This window comes from Dermacentor albipictus, chromosome 1, assembly GCF_038994185.2.
Source record: "Dermacentor albipictus isolate Rhodes 1998 colony chromosome 1, USDA_Dalb.pri_finalv2, whole genome shotgun sequence".
NCBI lineage: Eukaryota > Metazoa > Arthropoda > Arachnida > Ixodida > Ixodidae > Dermacentor > Dermacentor albipictus.
In genome coordinates, this window is record NC_091821.1 from 314,803,204 (window position 1) to 314,816,672 (window position 13,469).

The 13,469-nt window shown below is 47.3% G+C and overlaps 1 protein-coding gene across 7 annotated transcripts in view; it reads right to left on the minus strand.

The window, feature by feature from the left end:
- Window positions 1–13,469, minus strand: part of by (focal adhesion protein tensin) — a 354,735-nt gene that overhangs the window by 53,754 nt on the left and 287,512 nt on the right. For all 7 annotated transcript variants that reach the window (XM_065435184.1, XM_065435202.1, XM_065435175.1 and 4 more), the window contains 3 exons: window positions 2,038–2,079; window positions 1,073–1,116; window positions 929–990 (listed from right to left, as the gene is read on the minus strand). In XM_065435184.1, the coding sequence (XP_065291256.1) occupies window positions 929–990; window positions 1,073–1,116; window positions 2,038–2,079 (148 nt within the window). The remainder of the gene's footprint in view (window positions 1–928; window positions 991–1,072; window positions 1,117–2,037; window positions 2,080–13,469) is intronic.

A 13,469-nucleotide genomic window follows, 5' to 3' on the forward strand; every position in this document is an offset into this window, starting at 1 on the left:
CGTGCAAATATCATATCAGATGGGGCATTTTCGAAGTTTCCGTGATGTTTCGTGACATACAGACGAACTGGAGGTGGCCCAAAAACTGTTTTGACCAATCGCGGAGTACTGGTTGCAGAATTAGAATAGAAAAGTTTGGAATAGCTTTACGTCATAGCGCCCCAGATCTCCAAAGTGATAGCTTTATGTCTGTGTTCCACGATATTGTCTACAGATTGTGAATTCAAGTTGCAGTTGGGATAAGCGTTTTTCAATTATTGGTCTTGTGCAAATTCAGTCACAAGCGAACTCCTCAAAAACCTCGCTGGCTTCTTCTTTACGGTTAGAAAGAGACACACACACAAAAATACATAAGCTGTCTTCGAAAAACACACATCTGTGCTTGCAAATAGATCACTCTTACCATTAGCAAAAAATTATGAGGGGGTGGGGAGTTGCTTAGCCTGAAAGAACACAAAACAAAAGCCGGCGGCGACATTACTTTAAAATTCTCGTACCGCCGTTTCTTGACGTCAGTGATCTTTAGAGAGTTTGCTTGAGTTTTGGTAATTTGTCGGCATGCATTTGTTACTAAGCAAAGAATAAACCTAACAATTTTTATTTAGTGTTCTTGAGAGGATCTATACAGCGGAGATGGAATGCAATAAAACAGGCACACTGATTTAGTAGCAGCCGCTAATCCGACATGAAAATCGACAAGGGAAATGTGACCATTATATTTTTTCGATGATAATATATTCCTTTCTTTTGCTCCAACCAATCCAAATACGGTTTTCGAGGAATGAGGGGCCAGTCCAAAGTGATTGAGCCTTTCTCATTAGTGCCACTTAAGCAGTGCACATGAATGAATGACCTGTGTTCGCGCTACTGAAATATTTGTGCCCCGTCTATAAGCGACCCTAAGAATGCATGAAATCCAAAGACCTACCGATAATCTTCTCCGTTACGTAAGTCACATCCATGGCGAAACTAAGTTGTCGTTCGAGGCTTCTGCATGAATCAAAATGACAAGATTTCAGGTCTCAGGGCTCCATTTAGATCGCAAAGAGAAGTCAAAGTACGCAATAATTACCTTGGGCTTCTCGTTCGTTCAAGTGATCGGGATCCAGGACTCTTCTAATGAAAACAAAGATAACAGAAAGATTTAAACGGTCAGATGGGCAAAAACGATACAGCTTCACTGCAGAGCAAGGCGATGCCATCAACGGAATGCTAAGGCTGACAATAAGGATGACAACGGCGGGCGTCAGTGCCCCCTTAGAATTCGTTTAATGGCGCCGACTACCGGCTGCATACAAACCAATACAAGCGGCGTCTTTTGAACCCTGGGAACATTCCAAGAGAACGAACGTTACGAAAATCCGAGAACTCCATCCATAGTTGAACACCACATCGGCTCGAAGGCCGTCAAAGAAGACAACAACACTGGAAGACATCCCAGTTTTTTCGTCAGCATTCTCCTAACCTCCGTGTTAGGGAAATGTAACAAGTCGAGTATTTCTATCAGGCGTAACATATGAAAACACCAAGACAGAATAAAGAGTCATGCAGCTATCGCACTGCTGTGCTTTCATATGTTCCCCGCACTGCTGCGCTTTCCCATAGTTCCCTCAATGCATAGCAACCAACGAAAAACATTCGGTTAAGCTCCTTATCCTTATCTTATCTATATCCCTATGTCGTCTCCAAGCCAATAAAGAAGCTGAAGTTCGCCGTTCTCGAGTGACGCAACCGAGCGGAACTTACTCTGGTTATTCACTCCAAATTTCTGTTCCATTATCTCTCCCTCCCTCATCGCTAGCTGCTGTTGATGTCAACGTTAAATGAATTTTCGGCGTTTCTTTTGATCCGCCCTTAAACATCTCCTTCTAAAACCACACCCTTAACGTATTAGCGTATAACTGAATTCACAACGGGAAAGCTATCCGCACATTAAGGGCGCGGTTTCACTGGCACAGTACGCGCGGGCTCAGCCACCCATTCGCAAAGGTCGACACGAAGCGCTCGCGCCAAGCGCAGTCCGTGACCAGCACTCACCGATCTCCTGGAATGTCGGAGTTCTCTGCTTTCACTGCGACTCTGAAACGACAAAGTGCATATGCCAGGTCAAGTTCGGCATTCGCCTCGGCCACGTGATAGCGACACAATATTGCAAAACCAATGAACCTGCTTAATTGCCTCTCCTGTTCTGGAATATCATAAGAAGCCAATAAACAAAGACACCACGGACAGCATAGAGGAAATTACGTATACTTATTAATTGATTAAAAGAAATGATAGAAGCGATAAATAAACGGAAATGAAAGTGGATGAAAGAACAACTTGCCGCAGGAGGGGAACGATCCCACGTCTTCGAATTACGCGTGCGATGCTCCTACCAATTGAGCTACCGCATCGTGCCCCAACTGCGGCAAGGTATTTTTTCATCCACTTTCATTTCCATTATTTTCCATTTCATTATTTCAGTTATTAAGTACGTGTAATTTCCTCCATGCTGTCCCTGATGCCTTTGTTTGTTGACGTCTTATGATATGACTAAGAAAAATCGGGCCATCGGTTTCCTTTCTTCTCGTTCCTTCTCTGGAAGAGAGACGTATGAGACGGATAACGGTTCGGGAGGGATTGACACCAGCTTCTTTCATCTTGTACGGAACAGTTGCACGAATAGTGAGAGAGAGAGAAAAGATCCTCCATTAGTCCTCTATGGAAAAAACAATGTCTCGAGGACGTATACCTGTACAGCAATGTTCAGTTTACCATGTTACATATTGTTCAAGCAAGCGTCATGTGAAAAACATGACTGAATGCAAGTCATTTTTTTATTGAAATGAAAATAAAACAAAGAGACGTAGTCACCTTAGAATGGTGACGCCTACTCCTATTATCATAACGGAAACAACAATATCAAATACATATGTAAGAAAATGAAAAGAAACCACGTCATACGTTCAGCAATCCACAGAACACAGTCCCTCTCATAACGACAGGCCCTTTATCTCTTTACTATAACCGATAGCAAGATGGAAAGCGCTGGACCGAATTACTTCGTTTATTTATTGAATGAGCTACTCCTCACCGACAAAGAAAACACAGCAGAACCCACAAAGCTGTCCATTTAGACGAGTGACGCTTTAAACGCAGGCGAGAAACTGAAATGTCGATGAGATTGTTATAACATTCATTTTATGTGTGCGTGAACTGAGGCCACAGTTATATACTTCTGATTAATAAAACAAATCAATAAATCAATTAATGCTGTTCATCGTTAATGCGAAAATGTGAGCATAAGGCACGGTGAACCGATAGCGAGCGTCTAGGTAGCCAAACATCCCATTTTGTCAATTTTAATAACAACGATTGTGTGATCGCCTTAGGTTGAGAAGACAATAATAAAAAAAAAACTGCGAAAAAGCATCGCTTAACAGGCATCAGCGCACAATGATGCATCATCATGCCAGGTCACCAGAGCACAGGGCGCAAAGTTTACGTTAGTTTACGTTCGTTTCACAGGTTGATAGTGCCGTCTGAGCGACTTGAGAGAGCAATTTTATTTTCTACGCTTTATCGGCTCCGGTTCCTTTAACGCTGAACCAGCATGCAGGTATCTTGAAGGTACGACTTAAAGGAGAACAAAATAGGGGCAAGGGCTGATGCGAAGCCGATACTACAGCCATTTATCTGTCATTAACATGGCGTCAAAAACTGCGGGGAAGCGTGCCGACGCCGCGATTTGCTTACAATGTACGCGTGCTCAGAATTCGCCGAACCTGGGCTCCAAAGTACCACAGGTTGTTCCGCACTCGTTGGCATGTGCGCGATGTACACGGGCGCATTGCGAACGCAAGGCACGCGCCAAGCCTGCGTCAAGCTTGTGCGCCCGATGGCCAGGAGAACGCCTCGCCGCAGCTGGAGATTTCACCAGACGCCGCGAGATGGGCACAACGACCTCCCTGACTGTGTATCTTCTGTCCTCTTACGAAAGCTAATTCCTCGCAATCGGAGGGTTTTATGGCGCGGACATGGCGGCTATAGGTGCGCGTACAGCAATGCATCATGGTTTCTGTTTCCTTCTTTTTTTTCTTTTTACGGTTTTTTCTCCAAACACCAAAAATATATCCGTCAAGGCCCCTGCACCAGCAAAGCTCCTTATTTTTTTATCGATTTTTACTTTCTTTTGACTCAAGTTGCTAAATGCCACTCGAGCTTAAGGGCGCTGTCACCGCACTTAAGTCGACCAGACATCTCACTTAGGCGGCACTTTATCGGTGCAATCGAGGATCAACAAACTTGCTCGTCCGCCCATGTTGCATGCAGGTCGGGTTCTTCCCAGTTCGTCTAATCAACGGTCGCGGATTAAGGTCCGTTGGCTTTTATTTCTGTAACCACACAATCCTTGCATCACGGGGCTATTACCCGCACGCGCGTTGCCTCGGTAAAGCGCGACGTTGTGGTGGTTGACACCACGAGTCAAATGACGAAATAAAGAAAACTACCAAGAGCACGCAGAGGTTGTGTGCGAGGGCAAGCTCATATTGGGCAATTTCGCATAGTTTGCGTGCACTTTCACCAACTACAATATGGTATTCCTGCGGCATTGCAGCGTAGTTTCGAGATGATTTTTCCTTTCAACGTAAATGTCAACGCACCGGCTGTTGCTGTATATGGCTCTGAGTCAGAAAAAATACGGCGCTATACAACAAAAAAACAATTTTAAATAGAACGTGCGGCTGGAAAATGGTCAAGTCTCTTAAAACGCGGCATACGCTGCTTATAAACCAGCACAGCTAGTTAATAAAGCAGGGACAACGTTGGAAGAGACACGAATGCAAGCGCGCAGCCGACGCTCATTTTGTTGTCAGCAGGTGAAAAAGTCGTATCAGGAGTTGTGCATGCATGCGCTCATTTCTGGTACGAACGAGAGCTCACGGACCGATAGTGGTGTCATTCGTGATGCGTATACTTGCAGTTCACGCAGACTGAATAAATCGTACGGTGCAAACAGCAACAGCTTAGCAGAAACAGGTCTGCACAAGAATGATATAAGCGTAGTGCCTACACGACTGACGCGAAATGTTATGTAATAATAATAATAATAATAATAATAATAATAATAATAATAATAATAATAATAATAATAATAATAATAATAATAATAATAAACCCGCCTAGTTTCTTTTTATGAGTTGACCTTTAGCGACATTCGTTTGGAACCCTCATGCCTTTCTACGCTATAGAGAGGGGAATGCAATACTCACAACTAACGCAAGAAAAGGCAAATTAAGTGTAGATAAGTGGATAAAAAGAAAGCCGTCTATATACTATGTCAAGTTGGCGAGTGATTTCGGAAGGATGCGCACAAACTTTATTATTACGATAAGCCCGGATGGGACACGGTAGCGGCTTCGGAGATATAATTACAGGGACAGTCTCGGCAAGAGAGAAGAGAGCTGCCGCCTTTGTGCGACAACCGCGCCAGCAGCCCGGTGTGGCGGCGAGCGACCGTTGTTCCCACAGGCTGGAGTCTAATGTGGCCGGGAACGTGGGAGGGGGCACCCACGTTTCCTGTGGCGGCGGGGGCCTGTCTTTATGCAAGCCATGCAGAGCGGCGTTCCTGCGAGTATGAGCGATCTGCTCATCACCCCCCCCCCCCCCTCCCCGCTTCCCGCCGCATCTTCCTCTCGTCCATCCTAATTGAGCGCGTTCCGTCGACCCCGTTTGGCCGCCACTCTGCGATGCTCGGATCCCTGACCCTGTCAAACAGCGAGACGCGAGCGGGGCAGCCAGGCCCGAGGTCCTCCTCGCGCGCATATGAAGCGTGGTTATACACGCCACCGTTCTCGTTGAAGCGAGGATGTGTGGGCTTAAACGAGCTTTGTTAGATGTAATACGGGGCACACGCGGACGCCGCTCGAAATGTTCAATCGGGTGGCGCTTGGCAAATGCTATAGTGGCGCCGGATATCGGCAACTCTCCTTGTCCATTGTTACCTCTCCTCTCTCGTGCGTCTTAATCACTGCGCACCCTTGAACTTGAAAAGAAGGGGCACTTCTCTCGGGGAACAGCGCCGGTTTGTGCCTTTCTCTAGCACGAAGGTGCTAGCTCGAGCTAGTTTCGAGCTCCGGCTACAGGACGGCTCTTACGAAGTGTCTCGGCGGCTTCGCGTGGAAAGAAGGAAAAATGTCCTTCAGCCGATGACCGTGCCCAACATGTTTCCTGGTGTGCGACGCTGTCGTAGATTTTGCCCGCGAAGTAACAAATCGTAGCAAATATGGAATTATGCGATCACTCCATATTATAAAAACCGGAAAGATTGAGCAGTGTGACTCGCGGAACGATAAACTGACCTGAAAAATATGCGGCAGCCTGCGGGACGCACCTTTTGCACGATTGAAGTGATACACTAGCTACACGAATGATGAATCGACGCCGCAGTGCCAGACGGACGGAAGTAAATTTTGATGCAACGTCAACTGCATCGGTCAAGTAAGCGGCAAAAGGCTCCTGGCATGATGATGATGATTATTATTATTTATACTGGCATCCGCTTCGAAACGGGGCGACGACAAATAGTCACCTTGTCTGATTGAGCTAATCAGGAATTGTACTACACATGACAACCGACGCACAATAGCGACACGATGAGAACTGTTCCTTTCTTTAGTCATACTGTTGGCCCGGAGGCCGTTACAGGGGTGGGGTACAGCACAGAAAATGAAAATAACATAATGTACATTATACACAATGCACGCAAATTATACATCAAATACAGCCTTTTTGTGCATACATTCATAAAACACCGGGAAATTAGTAACAGTACAAAAACAACAGCAATATAAACGACAATAAACACAGTCTGTATTATATCCAATATAATGTACAAAATTTTGTTTAGGACATGATTTGCTTCAGCTTGCTTTCAAATTGTGTTACGGTATCACTTTGGATAATGGTTGTTGGTAGTCTGTTCCATTCATTTATTGTTCTAGGAAAAAAAGAATTGGCGTATGTGTCAATGTGCAGTTGAGATATCCGGAAATTATGTTCATGTGTTCCTCTTGAGGTTCTGCCTTGTTTTGGCGCTAACTAGTGAGTAGTAGTTATGCTAAAATGCTGTTTCTAAAGCAAGAAAAGAAACCTAAGTCTGGCTACAAGGCGTCGTTCGGCTAGGGAGGCTAATTTAAGTAATTGCAACATTTCTGTAACAGAATCAGTTTGCGAGTAACGAGACAAAATAAATCGAGCAGCTCTTCGTTGGACTTTCAATCATGTTGATCAATCCTGTTTCATAAGGGTCCCATACAATACTGGCGTATTCCAGTGTCGGTCTTACCAGATATAGGTAGGCAGTTAGCTTATTTCGAAGCAAGCTTGAGCTTCCTACGCAAAAACAACGCCATATTTACAGACAAGCTCAACCCGAAGAAAAAATATCATTCACACATTCGAGCAGCTTTTGGTTACATGCCTTCGTCAACGAGACTTGGAAATTCGCAACACTCGTGCAGCCACAGCAGGCATGCTCGGATTGAAAGGTCGAGTGCGCGGGTCCCCCTTCGGTGGTCAGACACGCTGTTCGTTTGCTATGGAGCCTTGCCGACTGAAATCGTGACAACACGCGCGTATTCGTTTTCTTTTTCACCTGTTAGCGTCCTTCAGCGGCAGTCATGAAGGACACTGATCGTCGGGGTACTTTGCGCACGTCCCGCACGACCGCTCGCACCCCGTCGCCGTAGACCCGTGCAACATTTCCAAAGACGGCCGCACCAGTGCGGCCTTCTGCTGCAGACAGCTTGACAAAGCTTAGGAGGCGACCGACCTTTCCATGCTAACAAGAAGCTAATGAGTCCTTGTGCTATCATGCCTGTAGTTTCCATTCGAGTAAAGAATAATGCTTGTGAAAACTGAGTACATCTGGTATGTGATAATATTATGATCTGATTTAACAAATTTCTTACGCTAGTATGGCGAATGCAGAAGAGTAGGAGCATAAATTGCTTGCGTGCGTAATCACTGAGCAATGCTGACTCTAGACTGCCAAAATACCACTTTAATATCAGCTATTTGTCAGTTACGCTGCTAGTTTCGCAAACGGCAGCGAAAACTTCGAAGAATACACATCGCGCCAAATTTCCATTCATGAGGCTGTTCTTGCTGGCAGGTTAAAATACACTCAGAACTATTAGAGATATCTGGTTTCTTTTTCGATTACTCATTTTCCTGGTGAAAAACAAATTATGCAGGTCCAACGCACTTCTGCCAATTTGTGAGAAGCGAAGCACTTGCGACGTGGTCAGTCAAATGCAATAAATTTGCCCATTTCCATTCCTGCGTCTTTGGCCCAGAGAAAACTGGCGCGCGCACCCGTGCTACGCAACGTGACACACAAGCGGCGATCCTCTATAAAGAGCGGGTCGGCAAGATAGCAGTAATGTGACTGCAGTAATGTGACAGTAATTAGACTGCTGAGCTCAGACTGGCTCAGCAGTCTGAGTCCAGCTCAGACTGCTGAGCTGGGCAACAAAGTGCGAGGGAATCGATCGCACCGTTGAGCACAAAATTCTTTTTTTGTTTTGCTATTGGGCAAGACAGCAGCAGCACCCAGCAGCAACGATCATGAAAGTCCAGGACGGTTCGCCAAGAATGCCTTGGTTTAAAAAAATCTGTAACCGACGTCGTTTCCACAAGGCAGTCGTTTGTCTTGTACGCATGGAGGCAAACCGTAAAAACTGTGGCTAGTTACATTGTCATGGCTGGTGCACAAGGACATTTGGCCTTTCATCTTACGCGTACTGTGGGACGTTAACTCTTCTATTTTTGTCCTTCGCTTACGTTTATGCTAGCCCAATAAAAAAAAATGCAGACTCAGCACCGCCGATTCATTGACTGCGCTAAGCAGTAGCTCCAGAAAAGTGCACAAAAACGGAGATATGCACAGCTCAAGTTTGCCCGACCAAGAATACAGCCAAATGACAGCGCTGCCTGAAATTACGACATGCGACGCAGTGCACATGACGAACGGGTCTATGCGAACCCTCAGCAGGTGGCGACCGAGCGCCTCGAGCCGCGTAACGAGGGGATCTCGGGCGCCGTCGCGAAATGGGTCATCACACTGAGAAAGCTCGGTCATCATCCAGTTACCTCCTGACATGCAATCAATCGTGCCACCCACTTCATCTATTTAGGGGCCCCCCACGCGCAGTTATACGGCTAAATATATCTTCATCCGCGTCAGTCTATCATATAGAGGCAAATCAGCAGCCAGGCCGAATGGCGCTCTTTCCCGCTAGCCGGGAAAGAGAAACCGCGGGGTACAGGACAGGCGAACGCGAAGACTTTCGGGCTCCAAAATATATCTAGCCGTCAGAGTTTCTAACGTTGACGGGGCGTGCAAATCATGTCTAATTAGCCCACAAAAAAATAGGGACGACAGAAGATAGACATAAGCTTGTACGTACGCCAGTCGTCAACATTTTGCAGAGCAAACGCCTAATTTCCTCACGACGTTTACACGCAGCCCGGAAGTATTATGCGCAGCATTTAGTTAAGTGCGCAAGCATGTCAAAGCGGTCTTGCATTTCAGGGCATAATTATACGTCCAGCTTGCGACGACGCCTTTTCTTTCTTCCTTTCTTTCTTGCTTTAATGCCAATGTAAACGTACGACAGCGGATCTACAACTTAGCTATCGACAGGAAACTGGTTGATGTTGAACGAAGAGGACGTACGGGAACATAGGAGTAGTTCAGCTAGCAAGAAAGGCAGAAAGCAAGGAGAGGAAAGGCAGAGAGGTCAACCACGCGAGTGTCCAGTTAGCTACCCCACAATTTTCATCTAGCAAGTCGTCAACGTTCTCTGTCACCCGCTGTGGTTGCTTAGTGTCTTTGGTGCTGCGCTGCTAAGCACGATGTTGCGGGATCAAATCCCGGCCACGGCAGCTGCATTTAGATGGGGGCGAAATGCAAAAACACCGGTGCACTTAGATTTAGGGGCACGTTAACGAACCCCAGGTGGTCAAAATTAATTCGGAGTCCCCCTATTACGGCATGCCTCATAATCAGATCGTGGTCTTGGCACGTGAAACCCAATAATCTAACGTTCTCTATCAGATAACTAGGGCTGAATATCGTCTTGACGTTTCTGCTAATTAGAAATGCGTCGCCAAGATGCTACGAGAAAACAAAAAATCGATATCAACGATATCATCCAACCGAGAGTATAGAGCACGAAGCTACAAAGCAAAACTATAGGGGCTTCCCCCGCCCCCCTTATGAACTTCCTCCACTACGACTTTTCGGAGAACTCATTGTGCAAAGTGTACACAACCACCAGGGGCATATCCCGATGCAATATTTTAACGAAAGTTCATTAGAATTTCAGTGCTTTTTGTCTGATTTCTTGGTCACTTCGTAATTAGCTTAACCAGTTCATTTTGAAGTGTGGTTCCGCAATGTGATGTGATGTGATAACTTTATTTGGAAACCGGCGATTGGGGGGCCCGGGTTGGGGGGCCGCCTAGATGGTCACTGGGAGCTCCTGCTCCCGTGTGGCTTCTTTGGCTCGCTGGACGCCGTTGCTTCTTTGATTTATTTATTGCTCAGAAAAAGTTACAATCGCAACCGTGATCACCTTTCTCCTGCTACAAAATCCACGAGACCAGCAAAAGATGGGCCGAATGCTTTAACGCAAAGTACTTGAAACGCCTTCCGTTCTCCGGCACGGCGAGCGTATATCCGGGCGCCCCGGCGTCACCCGCAGCGTCCCATAGAAACCCCCGCTGGGTGCACTCTTTCTTCCGCGCTTCTCAAGAGGCGCGAACTATTTCGCGTATCTCGCCGACGACTAGCTCCGTCGGCACGGCTCACCACGGCTGAAGAAAGATGGCCGCTCTTCCCACCATGTTCACGCTCGAGGCGAGAGCGCGTAAACAAAATGCCGAGGCGAGGCCGCACCCTCGATAGACACGACTTTTGTTTTTCTTTCGCCGCGTCACAAATCACAGGAAGGATAGAGAAACGTGCTTTCGTATAACGTCGTGAAGAACCAGGCAAGAGCAAGAGGCCCGACAGGATGCTCGCATACATGTTGCGATGCCACCACTGGCCTCGCAACATGGGCGAGGGCGCGTTCATTTTTCGCATTCTACTATGGGAGGCCGGAACGGAATAGGTCTCGAGTAAGCGGCCTTCCTATAAGGAACGTGGAAGTGCTGACCATAACAATGGCGTGCCACTAGAACATTCCAAAGTTAAAATGCTATCGAGAAATTGAAGAAAAGGGGGCTACTTAGCAAACTGGCATTGAACATCGTTTGCTTCGGGAACGATCAAGCCCAGATTGAAAACGCGACGCATATTGCGCGCTTTCCTGCGTGACACAGGTTTGCTGAATTCTCGCTGATGCGCCTACACACCTGCGCATGAGGCGGTCGGGAGAAGCCCTTGCTAGCTTCGATTTCCAGGTAAAACGCGTCAAAAGAAACAAGTGCCACCACCAGCAGCGGCACGTGCTGAACTTCTGAATGAATAACTGCACAGGAAATAAACATACTATAAATTAAAGAAACGCACAGATCCAAGATATTTTATCCCAAACGCACAGCAGTTGAATCTCACCGCAGCGCAATGTTAAAAACGGTACAGAACGAGGCAGAGGTCAATCATGACCGCCAAAGCAAGATAAGCGGTGAGCGGAAGCTTCGAAGCCGGGCAGGTGTTGCCGAGAAGAGACGCCATAGAGAGCAATGGAGCCAGATAAAGGCCGCATGAAAACACGGAGCAGCACTCGGGCAGCGCGCGCTACACCACGGTAAACACCAAGAACTGCGCGCCCACGCTAGGACGCGTTGGATCCGTAATCTGCACTTGAAGAGCGAGGCCACACTGTTTCGAGCCAGCGGGCGCGGTCGCGCCAAGCGCGATGGGAACCACATGGCGCCTCTCGCGCGCCGCCTCGCCACCGGGCGTGAGAGCAGCCAAGACATGCCCGGCCTCATCGCAAGCCTGTTGGAATGACGCCGGCCAGCGAGGGATGCATCGAAGCAACAGAGAAACGTTCAAGTGGCACGGGATGGGTGTTTGTGTTGTGACTGGATGGATCCCTGCTCGGGCCTTCGGCTCGTCTAGGCACCCCGCGAATTCCTCGCGTGGCTGTCGCTCAAGAGGATGTGTACTGAAGGCGCGAGAAGCAAGGCAGCCTCGCAGCAAATGTACCAGAGCAGACCAGCCACCAGGAACGTGCACACACGTCCCGGATCGCGAAGACGCGTGCGGTTTGTGCGTGGCAACTCCTATTGCTGAACAGCATCAAAAACAAAAATGACGCTGCCAGACCACCGTAATCTCAAACAGTCCAGTCAGTGCGCGAGAACAATTCGTGCTTTGTGCAGGCATCCGAAACCAAATCACTTGTTCGTCGACGAAGGCAATCCGTTCGCGTACAATTGATACTGCAGACATAACAACGTTGGAATAAACAAGATGTTGTAGTGCATGAATTTGTGCGCTGGACAAAATACAAAATAAAGAGTTGCGAACACGTTCTAACTGGTCGTCTTCAGACGGACAACGTGGAACCGAAACAGCAGCGATTCTCGTAACTTAATATGCACGTCCACACAAGTTCGCTGCCGTTTACAGGCGCAATGCTAATGGTGTTTCGAGACGGTGAATGGGCAGGTGTTTCGAGACGGGCATGGGCAGGACATGTAATGCGGAGGGAAGATAACCGATGGTCATTAAGGGTTACGGACGGGATTCCAAGGGAAGGGAAGCGTAGCAGGGGGCGGCAGAAAGTTAGGTGGGCGGATGAGATTAAGAAGTTTGCAGGGACGACATGGCCACAATTAGTACGTGACCGGGGTTGTTGGAAAAGTATGGGAGAGGCCTTTGCCCTGCAGTGGGCCTAACCAGGCTGCTGCTGATGCTGATGATGATGCAAAAGCTCCCGTGTGCCGTGCTTTGGCGACACGTTAACACAACCCCATATGGCCGAAATTAATCCGGAGTCCCCCACTACAGCGTTCCTCGTAATCATATACCCTGGTTTTAACATGCAGAACCCGTAATTAAAGAAAAAATAGCCTACTTTGCGGTTTTGCGACGTCATACTCCCAAATTTAATAACTTTGCTGTCCAACAGCTCTACAACGGAAGAACGGAAAGAGCGAATGACAGGGGAAAGAAGCAAGCAAAGGTGCTCACATGCTGTCTACGAGCGTCGACCGATTCTCTGCAAATACAAATAACAAGTACATCATGGACTTCACCCAGCACAACGACGCACGCGCTGCAGTTTTGAGCATCCTGCCACACATTGATGCAGAAGCGTGACGTTTCAATAATACGAAGTCATAGTGGTCATAGTATTTCGTGTGCCGTGTACGTGGCTTATATTTTCGCTGTTTGCTGCTCACATAGATCATTTTCATTCAGTCGCTTCACAATCAGCTAAAATGTACACATTCGTCAGAAA